General features: G+C 43.3%; 1 protein-coding gene across 5 annotated transcripts in view; it reads left to right on the top strand.

Annotated features, from left to right (window-relative positions):
• Positions 1-24853, top strand: part of NFYA (nuclear transcription factor Y subunit alpha) — a 55977-nt gene extending 31124 nt beyond the window's left edge. For all 5 annotated transcript variants that reach the window (XM_073666753.1, XM_073666754.1, XM_073666757.1 and 2 more), the window contains 3 exons: positions 3153-3254; positions 19229-19270; positions 19355-24853. In XM_073666753.1, the coding sequence (XP_073522854.1) occupies positions 3153-3254; positions 19229-19246 (120 nt within the window). In that variant the 3' untranslated portion in view covers positions 19247-19270; positions 19355-24853. The remainder of the gene's footprint in view (positions 1-3152; positions 3255-19228; positions 19271-19354) is intronic.
• The last annotated feature ends 367 nt before the right edge of the window (positions 24854-25220 follow it).

Here is a 25220-nt window from a genome sequence, read left to right on the forward strand (position 1 = left end):
ATCTTTCCTGCACACCAACAGTTTCTGAGGGTAGCTGTATAGTTCGGCAAGCACATAAAGCATTTTCAGTTTGCAGCTCTTCCCTTTGGCATCTCCATGGCTCCAAGGGTTTTCACAAAGATTAGATGTGCTGTGACTTCCAGGATAAAGGAGAAGGATATCCTAGTCATCCCTTACCTGAATGATTTTTTAGTGGTGGGCAGATCAAAACAACTCTGTGCACTGGCTCTGGCGGAAGTCATGGCTAGTCTAAATGGCCTGGGATGGATTTTAAATTTAGAAAAATCTAGACTAGAACCAAATCAGTTCAGTCCTTTTTGGGTCTCATTTTAGACTCAGAAAGCCAGACTTGTCTTCTGCCAGAGGACAAGAAGTTGAAGATCAGTTCCCTCATCTCACGCGTAATCCGCAATCCATCCAGGACCCTGAGAAATGCAATGTCTCTATTGGGTACGATGACATATTGTATCCCAGCAGTGCAGAGGGCCCAGTTCCATTCCAGACGTCTACAGCAGGAGATCCTGACTGCAGACACACGGCTCAGAGGTCACCTGGATGGAAGAATATCCCTTTCAAGTTGGGCAATCAACTTTCTGGATTGGTGGATGAATCCGGTAAATCTATCCCTGGGGGTTCCTTGGTCTTTCCAGGTGTCAGATACGATTAAAACGGACGCAAGCGCAGAAGGCTGGGGAGCTCACTTGAGAGGGGCCTCTGGCCAGACAGCGAGACAGGTCTCTCCTCCAACATGCGGGAGCTGTTGGCAGTCAGAAACGCGGTAGTAGAGTTCAGTTCTCTTCTTCGTGGTCAACACATCCGGGTAATGTCAGACAACCGAAAGACAGTCGCCTATATTAATCGTCAGGGGGGAACAAGATCCCTTCCTCTGATGTTAGTGACAGATCAGATCCTTCATTTTGCGGAGCGTCATCTATTCACGCTCTCGGCGCTACATATAAGAGAAGAAAACGGAAGAGCCGATTTTCTTAGTTGGCACATCTTGAAACAAGGAGAATGGGAATTGAATCCAGCGGTATTCCAGTAGATTGTCGGCCGATGGGGACAACCTCAGATAGATCTGTTTGCAAGCAAACGCAATCGGAAAACCAAAATCTTTTGCTCCCTGAATCCAAAGGAGAAGCCTTTTGTGGTGGACACGCTGCAAATTCCCTGGAACTTTACCCTGGCCTATGCCTTTCCCCTTCTAATGCTGATTCCTACTATCCTGAGGAAGATCCGAGAAGAACAGGCGAGGGTTATATTGATCGCCCTGTTTTGGCCCAAAAGACCATGGTTCACTTGGATGAAGAGAATGTCCCAAGCGGAACCATGGGTCCTTCCGGACACCCCAGATCTCCTCAGGCAGGGCCCAGTCTTCCATCCCCAGAGATCGGGCCTGCATTTGACAGCCTGGATTTTGAAAGGTCACTACTAACACAGGAGGGATTTTCTCCAGGTCTGGTTGCTACTCTACTGGCGGGTAGGAAGCTGGTGACTACTAGGATCTATGGGTGAACCTTGGCTAAATTTCTGTCTACCTCGGGTCAGTCCGCCAAAGAGAGGGTTCCTATTGGGGCCATCCTAGAGTTACTTCAGAAGGGCTTAAGCATGGGGTTAACCACCAGTACCCTTAAGGTACAAGTATCAGCTTTGTGGGCACTATATAATTGCGACTTGGCAGCAAATAGGTGGATCATCAGATTCATTAAAGCTTGCAGTAGATCTAGACCCATTCCTACTCCAAGGATGCCTCCTTGGGACCTTAATCTGGTTCTAGAGGCGCTAACCAAGCCTCCCGTTGAGCCCTTAGAGAAGGTTTTGGAGAAAATTCTCACCTTGAAAACAGTCATGTTGGTAGCTCTAACATCAGCTCTTAGGGTTAGTGATCTGCACGCGCTGTCAGTAAGCCATCCGTTCACTCAAGTGTGTATGGATAGAGTAACCTTAAGACCAGACCCGGCCTATCTTCCAAAAGTAGTAAGTAATTACTCTCCTTTCCTTCTATCCTGATCCTAGAGATTCTGAGGAACAAAGGCTTCACACTTTAGATGTAAAGAGGGTAGTAGTCCAGTATTTGGAAGTGACGAAAGCCTGGAGGAAAAGTGATGCCTTATTCATCTCATTTCAGGGGGCTAGGAAAGGGCTTAAGGTTACAAGGGAGACCATAGCTAGGTGGGTCAGGGACACCATTGGTTTAGCTTACTCTTCTAGCAATCTGCCAGTTCCAGAGAACCTGAAGGCCCACTCCACCAGGGCTTTAGCTGCTTCCTGGGCTGAGAAGGCGGATGTACCCATCGACATCATATGTAAGGCGGCAACTTGGTCATCCCCTGCTACATTTTACAAACATTACCGTCTTGACCTTTCCTCTTCTACTGATCTGTCCTTTGGGAGGAAGGTGTTGCAAGCGGTGATCCCTCCCTCTGGTGTCTGATCTCTCTAAATCTCTCAGGTGGTGCTGTCATGGGAGAAGGGGAAAAGATCCTAGTTACTTACCGGTAACGGGATTTTACAGAGCCTATGACAGCACCCTATTAATTCCCTCCCCTCTATCACTTATGGTGTGCTCTTCTAAGGGTGTTTTTATAAAGAAATGTTTTGGTGGTAGTTGTGTACTAACCTATTTTTCGGAGGCCCTCTCATGCTCTGAAACAAAAACTGATGCGGAGGAGAGGTACCGCCTTTTTATTCAGTAGGTTCCTGTCCTTGATGGGCGGATACCCTTTCTCAGGTGGTGCTGTCATGGGCTCTGTAAAATCCCGTTACCGGTAAGTAACTAGAATCTTTTTTTGCTATTTTTTTTGTACCTTGTCAACGGCAATACCAAATATGTACTTTTTTATTTGTTCTTTATTTTTACATAAATCTATGTATTATTGGTATAATAATCAGGTTGCCATGACGACGATTGGCAGCCTGCGATGACGTCGTGGGGGTGCTGACCGCGTGGCAGAGGGAGCCCCCTCCTTCACCCAGCCTCTGGTATGCTAAGCCATGTTCAATAATATTCTACACAAATCTATTGTGGTTATCGTCATTGTAATGATCCTATTCAATTATATAAATGTATATGAAGAAAAATATATAATTGTGTGTTTTTATATATATTTATATTTTACAAACTTCTTTTTTAACAATCATATTGTCTCTAGAAATATTTGCATGAATCACGTCATCGTCATGCTATGGCTAGAAAGAGAGGAGACGGGGGACGCTTCTTTTCTCCAAAAGAAAAAGAGGGTCACCATTTGCAGGTAAATTCTATAAATATATAAGCTTGAAATTGGGATGTTTAAAATTGAAAAACCTCCTTTCTTTATCTTCACTCTGGTTAACAAGAGGGAGGTCTTAGCTGGGAAATCTCTCTGATATCGATATACCCTTCAAGGGAATCTGTCATGGTGAGCAAATCTTCACCCTCAACCGCTTACAGGGGTATATACAGTAGTTCATTGACAGATAGTCCAATCTTTACCTTTCATTTATTGAAGGGGTTTTCCCATGAGCAAAAGTTGATTTTAATCAATAGATCTTAGAATAATAATAATTTCCACAATTGGATGTATTTAAATAAAATGTTCCTGTGCTGAGATAATGTTATAATGTGCCCCTGCTGTGTACTGTGTAATGGCAAAAAAGTATACAGACATTACTTTCTTTGAGGTAAAACACTGTTTAAAAACAGGCAGTGAAATGTTTTACCTCACAAAAAGAATCAGCTGTGATCCCCTGCTGTAATGTCTGTATACTCTTTTGCTTCCTCCTCTGCCCAGGAGATGTGGTATGATCAGACCATGTCCCTGTATGGTCAGACACAGCCATTACACAGTACATAGCAGGGGCACATTTATAAGATTATCTCAGCACAGGAACATTTTTAACATATCAAATTGTGGAACTTATTTTTACTCCACGATCTATTGATTAAAATTAACTTCTGTTTGTGGGAAAACCCTTTTAAATCCATTGCTACGTAACCGAAAAAGGCACATTTTAATACATAATAAAATGAGGCTTCCATGCCCTGGGTGTTATTTAACCCTTTCGCAACCTTGGGTTTTGTCGTTTTTGCTTTTTCTTTTTTTGCTCCCCTTGTTCCCAGAGCCATAGCGTTTTTATTTTTTGGTCAATATGGCCGTGTGAGGGCTTATTTTTTGCGGGACGAGTTGTACTTTTCAACACCATTACTAGTTTTACCATATCGTTTACGGGAAAACGGGAAAAAAATTCCAAGTGCGGTAAAATTGCAAAAAAAGTGCAATACCACAGTTGTTTTTTATTTATTTTTTTTACCACGTTCACTGAATGCTAAAACTGACCTGCCATTCTTATTCTCCAGGTCATTACGAGTTCGTAGATACCAAACATGTATAGGTTCTTTTATATTTAAGTGGTGAAAAAAAAATTCCAATATTTGGTAAAAAAAAAAAAAAAAAATAGTGCCATTTTCCGAGACCTGTAGCGTCTCCATTTTTCGTTATCTGGGGCTGGGTGAGGGATTATTTTTTGCGTGCCGGGCTGATGTTTTTATTGATAACATTTGGGGTAGATCCGATGTTTTGATCACCCTTTATTGCATTTTATTGCAATTTTGCGGCGACCAAAAAACTTAATTCTGGCTTTTAGAATTTTTTTTCTCGTTACACCATTTACCGATCGGATTAATTCTTTTTTTATATTGATAGATGGGGCGATTCTGAACTCGGCGATACCAAATATGTCTATGAATTTTATTTTGAATGGGGTGAAAGGGGGGTGATTTAAACTTTTATGTTTTTTTTTAATTTTTTTTATATTTTTAAAAAATTTTTTTTTTTCTCTTACTGCATGCTTCAATAGTCTCCATAGGAGACTAGCAGCAGCAGTTGTCTGATGGGCTCTGCTACATACAGGGGACCAGCAGATCCCCTGCATATAGCAGAAATGGTCCTGTGCTATGAGCGCCGACCACTAGGTGGCGCTCATAGTGACCAGATCATGACAACCACAGGCGTCTGCTGCAGACCCTGGGTTGTCATGCCCACCCATCGGTGACCCGCGATCACGTGACGGGGTCGCCGATGGGCGGGGCTTATGACGCGCAACCCCGAAGCGCGCGTTAAATGCCGCTGTCGGAGATTGACAGCGGCATTCAACATGTTAACAGCCGCGGGTGGATCGCGATTCCACCCGCGGCTGTTGCGGGCACATGTCAACTGTAAGAATCAGCTGACATGTGCTCGGTTCAGTGAGGGCTCAGCGCAGCAGCCCTCACTGAACCGGGGGTACGCAAATGTGCGTGCTTAGACGTCATGGGTTGTAAAGGGGTTTTCCCCACGAACAAAAGTTCATTTTAAAAATTGTCTGTATCTGACCATGTAACGGAACATACCACATCTCCTGAGCAGGGGAGGAAGCAATAGACGATACAGACATTACAGCCGGGGATCGCAGAGGATTCATTTTGTGAGGTAAAACATTTCACTGCCTGTTTTTAAACAATGTTTTACCTCACAAAATGAATCCTCTGCGATCCCCGGCTGTAATGTCTGTATTGTCTTTCGCGTCCTCCCCTGCTCAGGAGATGTGGTATGTTCCGTACGCGGTCAGACACAGACTATTTTTAAAATGAACTTTTGTTTGTGGGGAAGACCCCTTTAAGCATTTTATTACAGAGGCAGTTTATTACCCCTTCTGCCTTTGATTTTACCAGCTACACAGCTCTGCGCTCAATGTAGTGTACAGAAGCATCAACATCACCTGGTGTATGGCTGCACAGCAGAACTCCTAGGTCATAGCAGACCCAGATCAGTTCTTAGGAAAAGAGAAAAAGGTGTTTCCAACTCTCAGTAAAAACGTTATTAGAGAAGTTAATACGTGTGGATTCCAAAACATAAGATTATGTAAAGTAGTAGCTATGTGTTTCAGATGCACACCAGCGCCCTTTGTCCAAGCTATACTACAATGGGTCTTGTGATTCTGATATACACCTTGAGATATCAAACATAGGTGTGTAAAATCACCTGAGAAGCATATACCATAATGATCACCTGATATGCAAATCACCCAAGTGCGCAATGAAAGAAAACATAAGAACAACACTAGAAAAAGAAAAAATGTCCGATAAAACCAATTAGAAGAAATATTTGAAAAGTGCTAAAATATAAAAATAATCACTTCCCTGCACAAGTTTAGACCTTTGGGGATGCGGGTGCCTAGATTGTAAGTTTAAAAGGCTTCTGTCATAAGATGATGCCACCATCAAGATGTCCAATAAAGGAGGAGTAGTGCTTGTTATGGACTCAGGACTATAAATCGCAGATATTGGCCATGTTATAGGATACCTCTACGTATAAAAAACTGTCATGTGATCCCACTAAGTTTTTTTTCAAAGCGAGACTAACCAAATTATACAGAAGGGATTTACTGTGGGTGGGTATCCTATTCTACATGTTCTTTCCAAAATCCATAAGGCCACAAATCCTCCTTCCATGAGACCTATTGCCTCAGGAATAGGATCTGTCACGGACACCTGAGTGAATGGCTTGATTCATTAATACAGCCAATAGCCCTAAAGGCCCATGATTTCCTCAAGGACTCGTGACATCTTGGATCATTTTTCAAACAAAATGTGGTTGAGTTGTGTAATTTCACTACACACAGCTATACCTCATCATATAACTATTAAAGGTTTAGAATTTCATTTATCTCATTACAATGGATATTCTTTAGATTTACAGTCATTTATAATACAGGTCACTCATTTCTCATGAATCATAACTATTTATTTTAGTCACTTTTTTTTCTCTAAAAGTCTAAGGAGTTTCGATGGGTGCACTCTCCATCGCTGGCCAATTTAGAGCTTTCATATTGGCATCGTGAATGCCTTTACTCTGTGGACAACCCTTTTTCATCCAGATTGGTCTGGTATGGCAGTCAGTCTATACATCTTCTCTTTATATGGAGGGGCTTTGTGTCTGCCATACCGGACTTCTTTGAATACAGGAATAACAACTCCTCCAATTTAGATTTAGCTCTACCTTCCATGCTTCACAAATCTTCTTTCTTGATCTACATCTTACAGGTATACATAACAATATTTTCAGCAGCAGATGGAAGGAAGGGAGACAGTCATTACTAGTGGGTAAGCGGAGCCCACATAGGATAGAACACCTCAGATTAAAAAAGAGTGTTGTCCGGCCCCTCCAGCTTGGGCTCCTCCTACTCCAGCTCTCCAGTCTAAAATTTGAGGTCACAGAGGATGGTCGCTGCTGGAAGCAGCTCCTCAGAAAATTTTTTTATTTTTATCGGACAGAGACTTGGACCCCCGTGGTCTTGAGGTCTCAGGGGTCTCAGCGCTGCTGGACCCCCACCCCTCCCTTGGCGGATCTGCAATACCCTTTGAGAGAGGTCCCTGCAGAACCCTGCCGGCCCCGGGGGATGAGGGATGCTTCCCTGGCGGGGACGCAAACCGCGCATCTGGGGTCACTGCGTTCTCCGCCCTGGGGGGAAGCTTGGGCACAGCGCCACAAATCCCTGGGGGTCCCTGTGGCGCTCAGCTGGGTGAGTACTCAGCATGTTAATGTGTTTTGAGTGCTTCAGCGGCTGCTGTGGCAGCCGCTGCTACATGTATTCATGTGGTGACTTGTGTTTTTTTGTCCGCAGGTGGATGCCTGCAGGACATGGAAGCGGGGCAGGAGCGGAGAGCGGAGGAGTCGCGCGCGCTTTTTTTGAAGCCGGCGGGGGGCGTGGCTTCGCGCCTTCCCGGTCTTTCGCGGGCAGGAAGCGCTCTGAGCGCACGCTTTCTCCTGCCCCTCTTCCGGTTTCTCTCTCCTCACAGCGCGGCGGCCATTACTGAACGGCTTCCATCGGGCTCCTCACTCTCCTCTCCTCCCGACAGACCGAAGGAACACTGCACCGCGGCCAGCTGGGTGAGTCGCTTCTGCCTGTCAGGGCAGAAGCTTAACCCCTCACCCCCTCAGCGCAGGGCACCTTTCTGAGGCACAATAAGGTGGCAGACTGTGCTGTCCTGCAGCTATTACCTCATATAGAGGTTCCTTTTTTTGTCTGGGGCTCGCACATCCTTTTCATTTCACAGAGGTTGTGGGGAGTCTGCGACATTAACCCCTTATTAGGCGGTCATCCCTTAATTGGGGGTCAGCTGGGGTAGCTCTCTCTTTAAGAGCTTTAACCCTTCAGCTTTCTTTTAAGAAACCACACTGTCCTACTTACTGACAGGTTTAACCTGCCATATACTGTGTGAGGGCATGTCAGATCAGGGTCCAGGAGGTGCGGACCGTCTCCCAGGTCCGCTACAGGATCAGTCTCGCGTGTCTGACACGCAGGAGTCCTCGACGGCGTCAAGCGCAGCGGTCGGGGGTTTCGGTGATGGGGCAGTGGTCAAAATGGAGGCCCTCACTCGTTCTATTGATGGCCTGTCTGACCTTCTAGGTTATTGGGTGTCAGCTAGATCCTCTCATGGCAGGAAGCGCCACAGGCCGGTGCTGCCCTCCCCGCGCAGCGACTCGGAGATCTCTGTTATGGAGGGTTCCCCTTCAAGCTCAGATGGGGAGATGTCCGATTCGGATAAGGAGGATCGGCAGGGGCACTCTGCCTCTTTTTTGGGCCGTGCAGAGGCTTTTATTGGAGCCATGAGGGAGGCGTTACAGTTTCTGGAGGAGGTAACTAGACGTCCTGGTAAGTCGGCCCGGATGTTTCAGGAGTCGCATAGGTCGCGCTTGGCATTACCATCTCTGGATGAGCTTAATGGGGCAGTGGAGAAGGAACGCCTGTGTCCAGATAAACGTTTTCAGGGGACACGGTTTTTTTGAGGCACTGTATCAGTGTTCCACGGAGTTGATTGATAATTGGATTCCTTCTCCTGAAGTGGATGTCCCTTTATCCCAGCTTAGCAAATCCTCATTACTGCCTGTTAAAGGGAAGGCGAGTCTGCAGGATCCGCTGGACAGAAAAACGGAGATGGCGGCGAAATCCATCTACGAGGCCGCGGGTCATGGATTCAGAGCGGTGCTAGGATCCATGTGTGCTTGTAAAGCTTCCCTAAGCTGGTTGGACCATCTACGGACGGCGTGGCAGGATGGATCCCCGCTATCCGAGGTAGATGGGCTTTTCAAGTTGTTGGAGGATGCGGCCCGATATGGCAGTGATGCAGGTTTGGATACCGCGTCACTGCTGTCCAGGGCGCAATCCTCGGCGGCAGTCAGAAGAGCACTGTGGCTCAGACAATGGACCGGGGACGCGGTTTCCAAGCAAGGTTTGCTATCTTTAGCTTACAAGGGTGGTCAGTTATTTGGATCTGACCTCACGGAGCTGATTGTCAAGGCAAAGGCAAAAGAAGCGGCCTTACCACAGCGAAGAACTGTGGCTTCTGCGTCGGGCAGGCCTAGTGCCGGTAGTAGTTGGCGGCCCTTTCGGTCCAGGGGACGGTCCGGTCAGCCCTCTTGGGGATCGGGTCGTCCCTCTTTTTCAGGAAAAAAGGCTTCTCAGAAATCCCGCACTCCCTGGAAACAGAGCTTCCGTCAAGACAAGCGGGAAGCTGACAAAAAGCCCACTAAGGCGGACTGACGCCAGGTTTTCACTCGAGGGCTCTCGAGTGGGGGGTCACCTGCTCCAATTCGAATCGACTTGGGCGTCCCGCGTTTCGGACGCCTGGGTGACGCGGGTTGTGTCAGCAGGCTAGATCATAGAGTTTCTTTCTCGACCCCCGGACAGGTTTTGCCGATCTCGTTTTCCGTCAGAGCCCGAGCTAGTTGCCGCTCTACGGCAGGAGGTCGATTCCCTTCTGCAGAAGGGTGTGGTGGTACCGGTTCCGCCGGAGGACCGGGGAAGAGGGTTTTATTCAAACCTCTTTGTGGTCCCCAAAAAGGAGGACAAATTTCGCCCCATTCTGGATCTCAAAAGATTGAATCGGCATGTCCGCACCCGGAAATTCCGCATGGAGTCGCTTCGCTCGGTTGTGGCGGCCCTGTCGCAGAACGACTTTTTGGTGTCAATCGACATTCGCGACGCTTATTTGCATGTTCCCGTCGGGGCCCACCAACGTTTCCTTCGTTTTGCCATAGGTCAGGACCATTTCCAGTTTGTGGCCCTACCATTCGGGTTGGCCTCGGCGCCCAGAGTTTTTACAAAAATTCTGGCACCTCTCATGGCGATCCTTCGAAAACAGGGGGTTACGGTTCTTCCCTACCTGGACGACCTTTTAATTGTGGCGTCCTCAAAGGAGGAGGCGGTGACGGCTCGCAATCTATCCCTTCAGCTCCTGGAGGACTTCGGGTTGCTGGTCAATTGGAAGAAGTCGTCTCTGGAACCGTCGCAGTCAATCCTGTTTTTGGGGATGCATTTCGACAGCAATGTCCCTTCGAAGGTGTATGCGCCTTTTGGGTTTGATGGTGCGTCAATGGAGGCACTCTCCAAATGCTCATTCTGAACCGTTGGGATCGATCACAGGCTTCGCTGGATCGCAGTGTCATCATCTCCCACAGGGTGCGAGAGTCTCTAGAATGGTGGTTACGTCCGGAAGCGTTATCCCTGGGGAAGTCCTTCCGAGGTGGTCGGTCATAACCACCGATGCCAGCCTGTCAGGCTGGGGGGGTGTCTGGAACGATCTCTGGATTCGGGGAGTATGGTCGTCGGAAGAGTCTGTCCTGCCGATCAGCATCCTGGAATTGAGGGCGATTTTCCTTTGCCTCCAACACTGGACGGTCCCTTTAAACGGTCTGCCAGTCCGAGTGCAGACAGACAATGCGACGGCGGTCGCGTATATCAACCATCAAGGTGGAACGAGGAGCTCCAGGCTCATGATGGAAGTGTCTCGGATCCTGGTATGGGCCGAGGCCAAGGTGCCAGCCATCTCTGCGATTCACATTCCGGGAGTTCAGAATATCACGGCGGACTTCCTCAGTCGCGAGAAGGTGGATCCCGGAGAATGGAGTCTTCACCCAGAAATTTTTGCACAGCTGTGCTCCCGTTGGGGAACTCCTCAAGTGGATTTGATGGCATCAAGGTTCAACACCAAGTTACCGACGTTCATGTCCAGGTACAAGGACCCGAAGGCTGTGGCGGTGGATGCTCTGGTGGCTCCGTGGGACCAATTCGAGCTAATCTATGTGCTCCCGCCGATATCCTTACTTCCTCTGGTGTTGCGTCGGATCAGACTGGAAAGAGTCCCGGCTATGTTAGTAGCCCCAGACTGGCCAAGGAGGACGTGGTTCTCGACGCTGGTGTCGCTTCTGGCTGCGCCTCCACTTCCTCTCCCTCTTCGCCCGGACCTGTTAACCCAAGGGCCCGTTCGTCATCCGGACCTGAAGTCTCTGCGTTTGACGGCGTGGCTCTTGAGACCGAAATCTTGACTCGTCAAGGTTTTTCAGCCGAAGTCATTGCCACTCTGCGAGCTGCCAGGGGTCCTGCCACTACTAGGATCTATCACAAGACTTGGGAGGCCTTCTTTTCATGGTGTTCGGGTTCTTCAAGGAACCCGAGGATTTTTTCCATTCCCAATTTGTTGGCCTTTTTGCAGTATGGCCTGGACAAGGGTTTGGCAGTTAGCACTCTGAGGGGTCAGGTTTCTGCTTTGTCCTTGCTGTTTCGGAAGGCTATCGCCTCGCGTAGGGACGTTCGTTCCTTTTTTCGCGGGGTAACCCGTCAGTTTCCGCCGCGGAAGGCGCTTGTGTCCCCTTGGCGGCTCAATCTGGTCTTGGAGGCTCTTCAACATGGGCCTTTTGAGCCTATGGACTCCGTTAGCCTTTCTTTGCTTTCTTGGAAGGTTGCCTTTTTAGTGGCAGTCACCTCTTTGAGAAGGGTTTCTGAACTGGCGGCTCTTTCTTGCTCGCCTTCTTTTCTGGAGTTTCTCCCGGATCGCGTGGTGCTTCGCACACGGGGCGACTTTCTACCTAAGGTGGTGTCACAATTTCATGTTAACCAGGATATTGTGTTGCCCTCGCTCTGTCCGGAACCGAGGAATGCGAAGGAACGGGCCTTGCACTCATTGGATTTAGTGCGGGCTTTGAAGTTCTATTTGTCTATTACTCAAGGTTTTCGGAAATCGGACTCTCTGTTTGTGATTCCAGCAGGTCGTCGGCGTGGTCAACGAGCTTCCAAGGACACTATAGCTCGATGGATTCGGTCGGCCATTTTAGAGGCTTACCGACTCAAGGGCGAATCTTGTCCAATTAAGATTCGAGCTCACTCCACGAGAGCTGTGGGTTCATCGTGGGCTTTTCATCAAGGGGCCTCGGCAGCTCAACTCTGCCGGGCGGCTACCTGGCGCTCCGTCCACACTTTTACAAAGTTTTATAAGGTGGACGTCAGTGCTTCCGCTGATGCAGCCTTAGGACGTAGGGTCCTGCAGGCGGCTGTAGTTTAAGTTATCGTTAACTTGTATTTAGCGCTAGTTGCGCATTTTTCTAGGTTGTTGGGATTCTGCCTCTGTTGGTTTTTTCCCACCCTTAATTTTTGGACTGCTTTGGGACGTCCCACTAGTAATGACTGTGTCTCCCTTCCTTCCATCTGCTGCTGAAAGACGGATTTTGGTAAGACCTTACCTGTAAAATCCTTTTCAGCGAAGGAAGGAAGGGAGACACAGCTCCCTCCCATGGCAGAAGTGTGTTGTTGTGTTTTCAGATGCAGCGTGACCCTTCTCTGATAGCAATCTGGGCTGAGGTCGGCGCGCTAAGGCTCTGTTCCAGCATTGCCAGCTCATCGCAGTGGTCAGGTCCAGTGAGTAGTACCTGGGACTGTGTGGTTTTTTCTGTTATATGCATAACCTGTCTCTTGTTTTTTCTCTGAAGTTCTTCAGAAGGGGTTATGTTGCTCTGCTGGTGATATTTGCTCTTCCTTAGCTTGTGTACGGACTGGAGAGCTGGAGTAGGAGGAGCCCAAGCTGGAGGGGCCGGACAACACTCTTTTTTAATCTGAGGTGTTCTATCCTATGTGGGCTCCGCCTACCCACTAGTAATGACTGTGTCTCCCTTCCTTCCTTCGCTGAAAAGGATTTTACAGGTAAGGTCTTACCAAAATCCGTCTATTTCTGCTACAACATATATAAAACCTATTACAGGTAATACCATCTTACATGCACACAGTAGTCTTTCAATTACAATTAAAAAAGGTAGCGCAAATTGGAACACCACATTGGAAAAAAGCTAAAAAAGACTGTTTTGTTATTACAATAAAGTCTCCAGTTTAATTTCATCAAATCGACCATTCATAGATTTTTTTTTTGCCTCTTATATGAGGATCCAGCACTTTTTTTTTTTATATTTTAGAATCTGGTTGCTCCACAGTAGCTGCAAGAGCTCCACTATAGGTAGTAATATTTCCTTAAGGCCACAGCCCCACTATCAGTATTTGGTCAGTATTAAGTAAGTATTTTTTCTCAGGAGTGGGAGCCAAAACCAGGAGTGGGTGATAAATACAGAAGTGGTGACTTGTTTCTATTATACCTTTTCTATGATTGTTCCTCACCTGGTTTTGGCTCGCACTCCTGAGAAATAATGCTGATCAAATACTGATAGTGGGGCCGTGGCCTTAGTCTGTCTGTTTTCCTCAGGGACAAATCGTAAAACATGGTTAAATTATAGAGAAGAGATCAATAAGGTATCTTGCTCCAGGATCCGAGGAAACAGGAAAATTTTAAAATGGCAACTTTATTAGAAAAAAATAATTAAAATGACTCCATCCAAAAAATGAAGGAATGAATAAATAAAACTGAGTTACAGGTGCAATTGAATAGCTGTTACTAGGACATTTTCAGCAACGCGTTTCAATCGCTCAAAGGCGATCAATCATTTTTTTTTTCTAATAAAGTTGCTATTTTAAAATGTTCCTGTTTCCTCGGATCCTGGATCTGGATGCCTTATTGATCTCTTCTGTATTGTTGGCGTCTGGTCAGGATGAATTTCCGTGCTCCATTCTTCGGATTGCTCAGGTCATCTGACTGAATCTTTTTATATACTAAGTTAAATTATAGCGGTTTGTACAAATGTGGTGCCAGCCGATGTTGAACATGTGCACATTACTCTGTAGCCAGCAATTTCTCCCATTATAATAATACACAATGATGACATTAAACAATACATAAATTGTAACTCACATGATGTAATCTGTATAATTGTTCCTTATGCCAAAAAATGTATGTGGGTTGTACATTTAGAAAACTCAAGTCCACATATCAGACCATGTTACGGACATTACCAGTACTCTAGCACCAGTCGTGCTATGTCTCATTCAGCCAAACACTTCGTTACTCCCCGCCAACAAAGCACTTCCTCACTACAAGTACTGGGTATCGAAAAGGTTAACAAACCCATCAGCGAGACGTCTTCTTACAAAAGAAGCTTTTGGATTTACAACCTAGGCACTGTGTCCCTGAAGATCTAAACTTGCTCAGGGAAGTTATGTTTCATTATTGAGTTTTATGTTTTAGCGCCTTTTTTAGTTTTCAAATCTGTTCTATTTCTTCTGATTTGGTTTTACCTGATATTTTTTCTTTTTCTAGTGTTCTTATTTTGTGTTATTTCTTTGCACATTTCGGTGATTTGCATATCATGTGATCCATTATGTCATATGTTTGTCACGTGATTCATTTTACACACCTGTTTGATATCTCAATCACAAGATATCCGAATCACGAGACCCATTGTAGCTTAGGTTGGACAAAGGATGCTGGTGTGTGTCTGAAACACATAGCTATGTTTTTTGGAATCCACATCGATTGACTAGTTTTAAATTTCCTAATAAAGTCAGTCTTTTACCAGTCGGTGGAAGCAACATTTTTTTCTTTTCCTATAGACCTACACGTTTAGTCAAAATGGATTTCCGCATTCCCGTTATTAGAACCGCATCGGGTCAGCTGGCTATACGTTTGTTTCTTTTTTTTGCTATATCGGTTCTGCCAGTAACTCATGTCACTGTATTTTGCTTTTTTACACTATAACTGAAGCTCCTGTGGATAGGAAAAAGTGTTCAATAAAATGTAGAAAAAAGTTTAGATATTTATAAAATCTTATACAAAAAAATTGATATAGGACTGTATTAGAAAGGGATGCAGATCCAAGAACTTCAATCAAGTCTGCATATCGATTAAAATATCAGTCGTATGCAGTCCACAAAACAAATTCAGACAAAAGTTTTGCCTTTATTAAGCTGTTTTAGGCCCTCCTGGAACAGCGTGAAAAAGGTTCCAGATGGAGCTGAAACCTTGCTCTAACATGGCGTAATAAAGGCAAAACATTATACTTGATTTTGACGTGCTGCCATTTTCTGATATATTTATGCTGCGCATTGTGTCTGTGTGTATATGTGTATAGATAGATGTGTGTGTGTGTGTATATGTGTATAGATAGATGTGTGTGTGTGTGTGTGTATATGTGTATAGATAGATGTGTGTGTGTATATGTGTATAGATAGATGTGTGTGTGTGTATATGTGTATAGATAGATGTGTGTGTGTGTGTATATGTGTATAGATAGATGTGTGTGTGTGTGTATATGTGTATAGATAGATGTGTGTGTGTGTGTGTATATGTGTATAGATAGATGTGTGTGTGTATATGTGTATAGATAGATGTGTGTGTATAGATAGATGTGTGTGTATAGATAGATGTGTGTGTGTATATGTGTATAGATAGATGTGTGTGTGTATATGTGTATAGATAGATGTGTGTGTATAGATAGATGTGTGTGTGTATATGTGTATAGATAGGTGTGTGTATATGTGTATAGATAGATGTGTGTGTGTGTGTGTGTGTATATGTGTATAGATAGATGTGTGTGTGTGTGTATATGTGTATAGATAGATGTGTGTGTGTGTGTATATGTGTATAGATAGATGTGTGTGTGTGTGTGTTTATATGTGTATAGATAGATGTGTGTGTGTGTGTGTTTATATGTGTATAGATAGATGTGTGTGTGTGTGTATGTGTATAGATATGTGTGTGTATATGTGTATAGATAGATGTGTGTGTGTGTATATGTGTATAGATAGATGTGTGTGTGTGTGTATATGTGTATAGATAGATGTGTGTGTGTGTATACAGTGCCTACAAGTAGTATTCAACCCCCTGCAGATTTAGCTGGTTTGATAAGATGCAAATAAGTTAGAGCCTTCAAACTGCAAACGAGAGTAGGTTTTATGAACAGAAGCATAAATCTTACAAACCAAAAAGTTATGTTGCTCAGTTGAATTTTATTAAATTTTAAACATAAAAGTGTGGGTCAATTATTATACAACCCCTATGTTTAATATTTTGTGGAATAACCCTTGTTTGCAATTACAGCTAATAATCGTCTTTTATAAGACCTGATCAGGCCGGCACAGGTCTGTGGAGTTATCTTGGCCCACTCCTCCATGCAGATCTTCTCCAAGTTATCTAGGTTCTTTGGGTGTCTCATGTGGACTTTATTCTTGAGCTCCTTCCACAAGTTTTCAATTGGGTTAAGGTCAGGAGACTGACTAGGCCACTCCAACACCTTGACTTTTTCCCTCTTGAACCAGGCCTTGGTTTTCTTGGCTGTGTGCTTTGGGTCGTTGTCTTGTTGGAAGATGAAATTACGACCCATCTTAAGATCCTTGATGGAGGAGCGGAGGTTCTTGGCCAAAATCTCCAGGTAGGCCGTGCTATCCATCTTCCCATGGATGCGGACCAGATGGCCAGGCCCCTTGGCAGAGAAACAGCCCCACAGCAAGATGCTGCCACCACCATGCTTGACTGTAGGGATGGTATTCTTGGGGTCGTATGCAGTGCCATCCAGTCTCCAAACGTCACGTGTGTGGTTGGCACCAAAGATCTCGATCTTGGTCTCATCAGACCATAGAACCTTGAACCAGTCTGTCTCAGAGTCCTCCAAGTGATCATGAGCAAACTGTAGACGAGCCTTGACATGACGCTTTGAAAGTAAAGGTACCTTACGGGGTTGTCTGGAACGGAGACCATTGCGGTGGAGTACGTTACTTATGGTATTGACTGAAACCAATGTCCCCACTGCCATGAGATCTTCCCGGAGCTCCTTCCTTGTTGTCCTTGGGTTAGCCTTGACTCTTCGGACAAGCCTGGCCTCGGCACGGGAGGACACTTTCAAAGGCTGTCCTGGCCGTGGAAGGCTAACAGTAGTTCCATAAGCCTTCCACTTACGGATGATGCTCCCAACAGTGGAGACAGGTAGGCCCAACTCCTTGGAAAGGGTTTTGTACCCCTTGCCAGCCTTGTGACCCTCCACGATCTTGTCTCTGATGGCCTTGGAATGCTCCTTTGTCTTTCCCATGTTGACCATGTCTGAGTGCTGTTCACAAGTTTGGGGAGGGTCTTAAATAGTCAGAAAAGGCTGGCAAAAGAGATCTTTAATCCACACATGTGAAGCTCATTATTCTTGGTGCCTGAACTACTTCTTAATACTTTAGGGGGACCAAACAGAATTCTTGTGGTTTGAGGGGTTGAATAATAAATGACACTCTGAATTAACTTTTAACGTTTTAAAAAAAACCAAAAAAAAACAACAAAAACAAAATTTGCTGCAGTGCATTTCCCACTTCCAGGCTGATCTACAGTACAAATGTCACAATGCCAAGTTAATTCCGCATGTGTCAACCAGCTAAATCTGCAGGGGGTTGAATACTACTTGTAGGCACTGTATGTGTATAGATAGATGTGTGTGTATATGTGTATAGATAGATGTGTGTGTGTGTGTGTATATGTGTATAGATAGATGTGTGTGTGTGTGTATATAGATAGATGTGTGTGTGTATATGTGTATAGATAGATGTGTGTGTGTGTGTGTGTATATGTGTATAGATAGATGTGTGTGTGTGTGTGTATATGTGTATAGATAGATGTGTGTGTGTGTGTGTGTGTGTATATGTGTATAGATAGATGTGTGTGTGTATATGTGTATAGATGTGTGTGTGTATAGATAGATGTGTGTGTTTGTATATGTGTATAGATAGATGTGTGTGTGTGTATATGTGTATAGATAGATGTGTGTGTATGTGTGTATAGATAGATGTGTGTGTGTGTGTGTATATGTGTATAGATAGATGTGTGTGTGTGTGTGTGTGTGTGTGTGTGTGTGTGTATATGTGTATAGATAGATGTGTGTGTGTGTATATGTGTATAGATAGATGTGTGTGTGTGTGTATATGTGTATAGATAGATGTGTGTGTGTGTGTATATGTGTATAGATAGATGTGTGTGTGTGTGTATATGTGTATAGATAGATGTGTGTGTGTGTGTATATGTGTATAGATAGATGTGTGTGTGTGTGTATATGTGTATAGATAGATGTGTGTGTGTGTGTATATGTGTATAGATAGATGTGTGTGTGTGTGTATATGTGTATAGATAGATTGTGTGTGTGTATATGTGTATAGATAGATGTGTGTGTGTATATGTGTATAGATAGGTGTGTGTGTGTGTGTATATGTGTATAGATAGATGTGTGTGTGTGTGTGTATGTGTATAGATAGATGTGTGTGTGTATAGATAGATGTGTGTGTGTGTGTGTGTATAGATAGATGTGTGTGTGTGTGTGTATAGATAGATGTGTGTGTGTGTATATGTGTATAGATAGATGTGTGTGTGTGTGTGTGTATATATGTGTATAGATAGATGTGTGTGTATAGATAGATGTGTGTTTAGGATCATTGTCATGTTGGAAAAGTGCACGTCTACCAAGGGACTGTCATTAAGGTCCATTCAGTCTTCGTCATTTAAAGGGTTAAAATGTACTAAATACATTAGTGGTTCATGCTGTTTGATAAATCCTGACAAGACAGTGTAGTCTAAGTTTGTCACCCATTAGTTGGCTTATTTTGTGCCAGAAATGTGTCACAATTGACAGTGTTGCATGGTGAGCGACACCTCTTTTCAGATAAGCCACACACATGTTCAGTGCCGCTACTCCCCCTAGTCAGAAAAGTGTCTAAACACATCAGAAATGTGGTGAGAGTCATGAATAACTTTTTTTTTTGGGGGTGGGTGGTAAAATAACATTATTCTGCTGCATTGATAAATACTCCTCATTGTCATCAGTAATTGTATAATGTTTATAGCAAAGGGGGTCTACAGAATATTTTACCCTGACGAACCTTTTCTAGAGCCTCGGCACACCATGTGAATATAGGAGACTGCATATTCTGGATGAGCAAATGATTTAAACTGTTTTAATTTCTTAACCAAAAAGATGAAACTGAAATAAATGTAAAACTTAATATATACATTTTTTTTTTTTTTATTCAGGATGTGGAGTTTCATTAAACAAAAGATGGAGCCGATACAACGGTAAAAACTTTCCGGAAGCTGTGGTTTTGTTTCTTTTTAGATTTGTTTTTAGGTTTTTGCTGTAATTTTTTTTTGTTTTTGCAGGATTCATCTCAGGGAAGAGAAGTTTACACAGATGATGCGACCATTCTGAGAGCGTCCTAAATGTAGCCGAGATGAAGCTGGAACGTTGTGACCTTAGAACTTCAGAATTATAGCCTTCCTCAACATAGGTTTTGCAAGACAGAACATCTAATTGAGTGAGTTTGTTGTATAATTATCTTATGCCAATGTGCTTCATCAAGGTTACCAATAATGAAGGGAGCTTTTACGCACCTTCCTCCTCTTCAACGTCACTACTTTGCCACTGCTCCTCTGTGTTGACTGGCTGCAGTGGTGACGTCTCCACTGCAGCCTGTAAATACAAGCAGAAGCACAACAACATAAATAACTATACATGGAAATCCCCTTTTGAAGGTAAGCTATCACCAGAAAGTGACCTATTGTTTTAAAGGGATTCTCCAAAAATGTAATAAAACATTTCCTGTCACATAATTCAAATCACAGCGTATCTAAAGAAAAACCGCTCCAGAGTCCTGTGTCTCAACTAACAGAAACAAGATACTGCCCAAATAGTGTGTTCTAGGAGAAGAAATACATTTTTTCAATTGAGAGTAGGGAAATATATTGTCACACACTTCTCCTTGGCTAATGGAGGTATGTTAGCTGTCAATTCTCCTGTAAGTTGAATAGGGATTACAATGAGGGGTAACACCTCTATACACAGCTGATAACATTTGATCCACCAATCACAATAGGCGATGTCCCACACTTGACTCTGCTCCCTTCACAATTGACCTATTGCACACACTCATTATCGCTTCAATACAAAAATAGGGTCAGTCTGTCCAGTGTGGCTATGTGTTTGTGGATTTACTGACCCAGCAGAAAGTTGGTGTGAAAATTTCAATATTTCACGTCTTTCTTTCCAATACAGATTGTGATATGGAAAAAAACTAAACATTTTTAAAATAGTACAATTTAACACAAAACCCTGATTTAAACCATAGAGCATTTTCTGATGATCGCTTCCCTTTAAGGGCTCATGCAGACATCCGTGGTACACTGTCCAAGCACTGACTGCAATGGCACTCTCCATGGGTCTCCTGACCCCAACTCTGGTGGTGAGACCCGCAAACGGCGGTGCATTACAGTTCATGCTGGAACAGAGTTTCACGGATGTCTGCCTGAGCCCTGAGAATGCATTTCCCCCATTTATCAGTTCATTACAAATCTATTGCCTCTTGGTTTAGATTGTTCTCTATATTTCTGCTTTACGGCAAGCACTGTATATGCTTTAATGGACTTCAGATTTTCTGTCAAAAAGGAAATGTTTGTAAAGCTATTAACTGATGTTATGAAAGTCAGTTTTTATTAGTCAGCTACATCAGTTTTCCTATAAGCATTTTTTTTAATCTGAATGGATATATTGTTCACTACAAGGGGGTCCTAATTTTGTCTAGAAAACTGTGAAACACAGTTGTATATAATTTTCTAAGTTCTAAAACACATTTCTTCCTTTTAAATTTGCAAACAGATCTTTTCAGACTAAAAGTTTACAGAACATGAAAAGATCACTGATGAAATGTAGCACCGTGTATAAAAGACCGCGTCTGTCACTTGCCAGTGGGCAGATGTGCAGCTGGTAAAGTGATAGCGGCTCAATGGCTAAACAGCTTTTGTTGTCCTTCCTCGCAGTTACCAGTCAACAAGCCTTCAGTACTAATCCAGGCCTAAAGTGAGCCCCTGTTCTGATCATTGAAGGGAGGATGGGGTTAAAACTAAGGAATTACAAGGACCTTATTTAAAAATAGCAAAGCTTGGGAGTCTACATTGGCAATGGTTTTACCCAGTCCGCTTTTATCACTTATTGTTAATAAAGCCGACTGCCTTTGCCAACCCTATTTTTACCGTCATATTTTCCAGTTTTATTTATTGTTTTTTATCCACTGTAAAAACATGTAATTGAAAATGTTCTGAATTTGTCACTTTAAAAATATATCTTTGTACCTTGTTAGCCAGTAGGCAGAAAAATAGTTAAGACCCTCAGTTTTGACTATTTTTCTGAATTGAACCCATAAGAGGATGTATCTACGCCTATTGCTTTTGTTGAAAAGTGCTTCTAATAGCCCCCAAAATTGCAGAAGTTTCACTATTGATAATATTGTGCCAGTGTTGGCTCCTGTCCACGTTGAGCACATACATACATATATATAAATTTCTGCATGTTTTATCTTAAAGCCCTCAAGTAGAGTAGTAATGTTATGAATTTTGATGAAATATGACAAGAAGAACTTGCTGTTTTCTGAACAAAACCTGGGACTTATGTCAAACCCAGCAGGTTTTCTATGTGCGTGAAGATGTCACTATAACATTTGCATGTGGGGATGTTATATTTCTGACATTGGACATGTCTGGAGAATCAGAGCAAACATAAATTATGCATTTGTTACTTAACAAAATATTTGTACATATCTTCTTTTTATTTTATATATTTTTTTCAGATGGTCTTTTTTTGTTTCCTTTTTTTAATTAGCTGTATTTGTAAGTACTGTGTACCTTGCCCAGCTAATAATAAAACCTTTATAAACCCACTGATTACAATTAATCTTTGTTTTATAAGTAAATAACATGTATAAATATAAGTAAATAACATGTATTAATTACTGTATTTTTTTTATTATTTATAAAGCGCACTTTTTCCCCCCAAATTTGGGAGTAAAATGGAGGTGCATCTTATAATCCAAATGTAGTTTAGCGGGGCAGGGAGGAGCCCGGTGCCCGCAGCATCGCCCCAGTCCTGCTGCCACGTTCTTCCTGCAGCAGCGACCCTGCCTCCTGTGACCCCACTCCACCACCACTTGCCCCCCCATCCCCACCTGGTAATCTACCGTAAATTCGGGCTATGAGGCCGGAGTCGCACTATCTTATAACACGGCCGAGTGCTACGCGATAAAGCATCGAATAGAACTCAACCCAATGTTATACTATGGGGCAGCTCAGATCAGCGATTATTTTCTCATGTGAAAATCGCTTTGCAGCGAGACTCGACTCACTCGCACCCATACAAGTCTATGGGTGCGAGTGAAACATCGGACTGCACTTGCATGTCAGCTTAGTGCAGTCCTATATACAGCAAGTCAGGCCATGGAGGAGATGGAGAAATCACTTTCTCAGATCTTCTCGCTCGCAGCAGAGCAGGAGCCGAGTGTCATTAGCATATCACATCTGATGCTCTCGCATCGCATGCCATACGCTGGTGTGACGCCGGTCTAAGACGGAATCCCATTTTATTAAAACTTTTTTTTTTCCTATTTACATCCTCAATATTTGGGGTGTGCATTATGGTCTGGTGTGTTTTATAATCCAAAAAATATGGTAAATAGCAGGGCTGTTGAGTCGGAGCTGGTTCTCATTTTGGTGGAGTCGATATAAAATGGACCGACCCCTAAAATATATAATAAATTGGGTACAGTAGTTCGATGCAGAATGTGCTGAATATTTTTTCATAGGAATTTGGGAAAGTTATGAAAGGTCCTATAAATGGCTTCTATTCCTGATCTAAGGCTACATTCACACACAGCGTTTTTGCTGCGTTTTTTGAGGATACTTTTTTCACCTGCAAAAGCAGATCAGCTTTTTTAAAAACCGCATCACCTGAAAGGTTTTTGAGCTCATAGATAATGTTTTCAATAGCAAAAGCAGATTAGAAAAACGCCGCACAAACTGACATGCTCATTCTTTGTGAGGATCCATTTTTGAGCCAAAAATGGATCCTCACAAAACGATGTGTCTGAATGTCATATCTTGAAACCCATTGACTTTGCTGGGATGCGCAGAGTCACTGCATTTTACTGCAAAAAACGGATCCGCAAAAACGCTGTGTGTGAATCATGGCCATAGCAAGCGAGGGGCAGGGGGGACAGCTGCCTCCCCCTCCCCCTAGAAGCAGGGGCATGCACCTATCAAAACTCACTTGTATGCTGCAGTGCTCCCGTCCTGCACTGGCTCCAGACTGCAGGGGGCAATCTCCCCTTCTCTGTCCTGTCTTCTGCCGTCTTCACCAGAGAGAGGAGGGGGAGGGGAGCCTGTCCTGTAGAAGATCTGATTCCTGGGCCCTGAGCTGGAGAAAGTGAAAGTACTACTGCTTATCTCTGTCACAGGAAGGTAACAAATCTAATATTGTAGGTGATTATTATGTGCTCTCTGTACAATGTGTGAACTATATGTGCAATGTACTATTTGCTGTCTGTAGCTTTCATCTGTCTATCATACTCTATCTATCCCTCCATGTATTCATCTATCTGTCCCTCCATCTATCCGTTCCTCTATCCTTTCATTTATCCCTCTATCCATCCATCCCTCTATCTACCTATCTATCCATCCTTTCATCTATCCCTCTAGCTATCCATCCATATATTTATCTATCCATCCATCCATCCCTGCATCTATCTATCTCTCCATCTATCCATCCCTCTATTAATCTATCCATCCATCCCTCCATCTATCTATCTGACTTTATCTTATCTATACATCCTTTCATCTATCCCTCCATCTATCCATCCATATGGCTATCTATCCTCTATCTATCCATATATGTATCCATATATGTATCCATCCCTGTATCTATCTCTCCATCCCTCTATTTACCTATCCATCCCTCTATTAATCTATCTATTCATCCATCTATCCATTCCTTCATCTATCTATCCCTCTATGACTCTATATCTATCTATCTATCTATCTATCTATCCATCCATCCATCCATGTATCCATATCTGTCTATCTATATCTTATCTGTACCAAAAAGAATGAAGCTCTGACTGAGGTAGCAGTTAGGATGAGTGGCCTACAGGAGGACTGCCAGGTGCAAGAGGACTTGGGTCCTGACAGTGCTACTGCTGCCATATCTTCATCCTCATCATATGAGGAGTTTGACTTTGACAAGTATTTGGATGACAAGGAGAAGGCAAAGCGTTGCCGCAAGGAAAAAGATTTCACTCAGTCTCCTATAGCAAGCAATTGACCATATTTCAGCAAAATGTTTCACCTGCTCTCGAAGAAATAGAAAAATTCAACCGTTCATCAAAACTGACTGTGCATGAGGCAATTCCTTTATACCCAGAAATTGTTAGAGATGTTGCCCATGTGGTTACTGCTTTGCCTCCAACTCAAGTTAGTGTAGAAAGGTTGTTCTATAGCCTTAAAATTTATTAGGTCAGATTTGAGGTCATCTATGAAGGAGGATCTGATGGAGGCGATACTATTTCTTAGAACAAATTCATAGACTGCACAAATGTTATTTAGTATGTTTTAGTTGAAAATTGTTTTTTGTCCTTACATAGTTTATTACATAGTGATATATATATCACTATCGATATTACATAGTGTATTACATATTTACAATTTATTACAGTTTTGTGTTTTAAAGTTGTATTCCAATAAATATATATTATGTTCTATCTAAATATCTTGATTATTGTATCATAAAAATGATTAAATGTCTGATGTTCACATTGTACTACAATAAATTTTTCACTTATATATTTTGCTTATATTTATGTGGGAGTCGGAGTAAGGGAAATTGAGGAGTCGGAGTTGCAGGTTTGGCTTACCGACTCCACAGCCCTGGTAAATGGGATGCTGTAAATTACCGGAATAGTCAACTATACCAAAAAATAAGTATTTACACAGTTCATATTTATGAAATATATTGGAAATTTTTTTCTCTAGGATTTAATGGCAGAAGCACATTTTAAAGTAGAAATGGAGCCCAAATCTGCCTCCAAAGCATTACATATATGGCAGTATTTATGGCAAATATCACTGGGGTAATAATGTGGATTTTTCTCCCTGCATATTTGCTCCAAGATAAGTTAGTCTTAAGGAAGGTTAAATGGTTTGGAGTGAA

The sequence above is a fragment of the Phyllobates terribilis genome, unplaced genomic scaffold (assembly GCF_046119375.1).
Source record: "Phyllobates terribilis strain yellow unplaced genomic scaffold, ASM4611937v1 Scaffold_2__4_contigs__length_985480577, whole genome shotgun sequence".
NCBI lineage: Eukaryota > Metazoa > Chordata > Amphibia > Anura > Dendrobatidae > Phyllobates > Phyllobates terribilis.